This window comes from Octopus bimaculoides, chromosome 2 (genome assembly GCF_001194135.2).
Source record: "Octopus bimaculoides isolate UCB-OBI-ISO-001 chromosome 2, ASM119413v2, whole genome shotgun sequence".
Classification (NCBI taxonomy): Eukaryota; Metazoa; Mollusca; class Cephalopoda; order Octopoda; family Octopodidae; genus Octopus; species Octopus bimaculoides.
The window spans coordinates 5,449,636-5,453,856 of record NC_068982.1 but is presented as its reverse complement, the minus strand read 5'-3'; the positions used below and the strand labels follow the sequence as shown (position 1 = coordinate 5,453,856).

The window sequence follows — 4,221 nt, the reverse complement described above, 5'->3', positions numbered from 1 at the left end:
ATATATATATATATACATACACATACATATATATGATGGGCTTCTTTCAGTTTCCATCTACCAAATCCATTCACAAGGCTTTGGTCGGCCCAAGGCTATAGTAGAAGACACTTGTCCTAGGTGCTATGCAGTGTAACTGAACCCGGAACCATGTGGCTGGTAATGAAGCTTACTCCTGCATGTACATGTATTCACTCACAAACACATGTATACCATCATCATTGTTTTATGTCAGGTTTTTCAAACTGACAAGCATTATACATTATTTACAACGGACGGAGAGGTGTCCTCACCTCAATTGTTATCACGTTTCGGCTGATGTATTCTCTACCCTTCATCAGGTGTTCTGGTGGAATTTCGATCCCAACCCTTTATTTGACTAACAGGGTACACTGTTCTCATTCCTTAGGTATGTTGCTGATGTTATTTTTCTGTTATTATTTTTCAAGTCCCAGCTCAGAATTGAACTTAGAATCTGAGGGTTAGTAGCCCATGCTCCACCTGATGAAGGCTGGAGAGTACCACAGAGGAACATTGTGGTTACAACAAAGAAAATGAGGACACCTCTCTGTCAATTGTAAATAATGTACAGAATTCCTCATCTCAAAAATATAGAAAAGGCATTAGACAGTTCAAAGGGTCTGGCAGGTTGGAGACCCAGGTCTTGTTCTGATGTGTCAGTTTTGGCATAGTTTCTAACCTTCCTAATACCAACCACTTTACAGTGTGTGCTGGGTGTATTGTTTCATGGCAGCACCATTATAGAAGTTGTCTTGCTTTTGGCAAGTTCTAAGAGCCCTTTCAGTCCTGCATTCTCTCTGGTAGCATTAGTGAGGTCCCCTTGTAATTTACTAGACTTAAGGAGTCCCTACAGGAGAGACAGGCATGCCTTTAGGTAAGAGAAATTAAATGTGATGAGAGGAAGAGCTTTATTGTTTAAGGGGGTGGTAGTGGAGGAAGTAACAAAAGTCAGTGTTAGTGGGGGCGGGCAGAGTGATAGTGATAATTAAACAGATGGGGGTGGAGAAAGAGCCTTGTCAACGGTTACTATGAAAGAAAGGGTAATAGAGTAGTGAGGATGATGGAGTGGAGTCAACTGGGGAGCCAAGTTCTAAATGTATCATCATATCATTTAACATCCATATTCCTTGTTGGCTTGGGGGGTTGTGTGGTCTGACAGCATGCTATGGGTGCAAGGGCCACATCATGCTCCACTGACTGCTCTGGCATAGTTTCTATGGATGGGTGCTCTTCCTAATGCTAACCACCTTTACAGTGTATACTGGGTGCTTTTTTCATGATGCCAAAGAAATGAGCAGATAATGAATGAGAGAAGGGGCCAAAGTGGAACAAGTTTCCTGCTGCAGAGAAGCTACATGACTACTCATATTTTACAAAAGAGGAAGGAGAGAATGATTGGGTGGAACTGGAAAGAGATAAAAGTAGTTGGGACAAAGTGTCATGGGTGGATATGCTTCCCAGCCTCCACCACTGCCCGTTTTAATGTTTGATCAAACCCATTTTACATGGCTGATTGGGGCTTCTCTCATGCCATGCAGTGTGATATGTATCATCTTGAGGTCGGTTTTCACCACTTTGTCCAAATTTTCCATCAATTTTCCAGTTCCATGCGTTCCATTCACTTTCAATACGTTGCACATTCTTTTATCTATGTGCTATCCTCCATGTGCATCACAGGCTCAAACCAGCTGAATCTTCTCTCTTCCAGACTCCATCCAATTCCTTTGGTACCCAATTTTTATCTTTACTCATTTCTATCATTCATGGACATAAATATTGCCCTCCACTGGAACATTTTCATCTCTTCTTCTTAGTCTTCTCAAATCTTGTACATTTTGGGGCCTTCATGCAGCATTGCAGTTTGTATACAAGCACCACTCTGGTAAGGAAATCTTTTGTTGCCAGCAGAAGTAACAACTCTTGATTTTCTTCAATCTACTTTTACTCTGGTTACTGCAAATTATGTTACCGGGGTAACAGAAACGTTCAACTGATAGAGAGCATTCCAGACATCTGAGACAATCTGTTTTCTGTGTACTTTTAATGCTTAGTACTTCTGTACATCTGTCACAAGAGTCTACTTTTTCTGTCAGTCTGCCTATGGTTCCATTACACCTCTTATGCTCTCATATTTATAATGTATGAAAATTCTACCCATTCCTTCAATGTACTCGGAGCAGAGCCGTTTCCCTGATACTAAGCAAAATCCTGTCTCCTTTCCTATTTACTTTACTCATTGCTAAGTTTACTTGAGGCCTTATCTGAAATTTCTTGTAATTCTGTTACAGATTTAGCTATAAGAACAAGATCACTCAAATTAAGAGTTCTCACAGACAGCCAGCCTTAAATTTCTAATGTCTGGAGAACCATGGTAAGTAGAACGGAACTGAGAACCCGAGTAACTCCTACCTGCATGCTAAATTTGTCGCTGTACTCATTACTGGCTCTCACCTTGCTGTCTACACTTTGCTCTAGCCCTCGGTCAAACTGCATCTCATCTAGGCTGCTTCTCCCACTAATCTGATATTTTTTTCCCATTACTTTCATGACCTGATTTAATAGTTTGATATCTGTGTAGTTATCCAGTCATTAGGTATGACGCCTTCTTGAACTACTCGGCTGTCTATTCTGAGGGATCATCTTCCCATAGAGCATTGGTGCCCCTCTTACTTTCTACTTCTTTCTATGCTACATACATCTAGTTACTTGGTGTATTTCTCTGCTGTTTCCTTTCTTTCACTCTTTCCATACTTTATCTCTTGGCTTTCATGGCTCTATTTCTAGTACTACTCTGGCACCAAGTCACTCTCCATCTGGTGATAACCTTAACCCAGCCACAGATCTGGTCTATAGCTCACAACAGAGATTCCCCAAATAAGAAAACTTCTAATTGTTCTCTATTATATTTCCATCTTCTCTTCCCTTCTGGGATATGCTTCAACTAAATTCTCTTAATTTCTGATCGTTCAATGGCTTTTTTAACTTCCATGTCTTCCTTCTTCAAACTGTTTTGTTTCTGAGTTTGTCTAGCTTTTACTTCAGAATTCCTAATTCGTAACTTTCTCTGAGAAAGAAGAACTTAGCATCCGCAAACGATCTGACTGTCATTATTTCCTGCAGAGAAGTCTATCCAGCTTGTGTGTTCACTTGATTGGTCGATGATGATCCGGTTGACTTCTTGCAGTTAGTGTAGCAAATTGTCAAGACATGAGTGGTTGGTGTTAGGAAGGGCATCCAACTGTAGAAACTCTGCCAAATTTAGATTGGAGCCTGGTGTTGCCATCTGGTTTCACCAGTCCTCAGTCAAGTCGTCCAACCCATGCTAGCATGGAAAGCGGACGTTAAATGATGATGATGATGATGATTGCTGTCACGGAAATTCAGGAACCTTGTTCTCTCTTCATTTATCAAATGGAAGTCATAGCTTCGATAGAATCCTTCATAATGCCAACATATCCACTGAAGTCACCAGTCATGATGATGCCATTGTCATTCATCATTCAGGTAGTTACAATAGTGCTTCATAGAATCAGTCCTGCTTATCTTCACAATCCAAATTGTGAAGCACATGTGGAGTTGACATTATATCATTCATATTTTGTCTATACTTATTCTATTACACACTTTGACCCCTCCGTATGTATATTTATACATGTGTGTGTGTATGTGTGTATCTGCCCGTTTCTCTGCCAGTTGTATGCTTCCCCCACCCACACTGCCACTGCTAGCTACTCAGAAAAATTCGAACTTTCGTACTTACCATTGAGGAGTCTAATTCAGGTTCGTCTCCATCTCATCTTCTGCCTCATGGCACGCATCTACATAATTCTGCTCTAGCATTTCAATAATCTTTCCAGATTGATAAGGAAAAGAATGAGTGGGTAGTTTGAAGTTTGTTTCATGATCTAAGAAGAAGAAAAAAAATGTTTGACTGTAGAAACATGCAGATGTTACTTATGACGAATTGCTATCATCATCAATCATTGAATCCATTACAGGCAGACATACTTGAAGAGATGTCCAGCTGGACACTGACAGGCCTCCGCTGGGAGCAAAGAGAGAGTGTATGATAATAAGTTTGTCATAATGAGCATGTGTGCGTATATATATATATATTGTGTGTGCATATATATATATATATATATATATATATATATATACACACACACACAGATAAGATAAACTTACTTGGAAATGGGT

At 40.1% G+C, this 4,221-nt stretch overlaps 1 protein-coding gene and 1 long non-coding RNA gene across 4 annotated transcripts in view; one reads left to right on the top strand and one right to left on the bottom strand.

The window, feature by feature from the left end:
- Positions 1-4,116, bottom strand: part of LOC128250434 (uncharacterized) — an 8,889-nt gene extending 4,773 nt beyond the window's left edge. The window contains exon 1 of the long non-coding RNA XR_008266453.1: positions 3,782-4,116. This is a non-coding gene — a long non-coding RNA (uncharacterized LOC128250434). The remainder of the gene's footprint in view (positions 1-3,781) is intronic.
- The window catches only part of LOC106868896 (H(+)/Cl(-) exchange transporter 7), an 88,991-nt gene that overhangs the window by 5,472 nt on the left and 79,298 nt on the right, over positions 1-4,221 (top strand). The window contains exon 3 of one of the 3 annotated variants that reach the window (XM_052975414.1): positions 2,310-2,392. The exons of the other annotated variants lie outside the window; for them this stretch is intronic. Coding sequence (XP_052831374.1) covers positions 2,390-2,392 — 3 coding nt within the window. The 5' untranslated portion in view covers positions 2,310-2,389. The remainder of the gene's footprint in view (positions 1-2,309; positions 2,393-4,221) is intronic. 3 annotated transcript variants of the gene reach the window in all.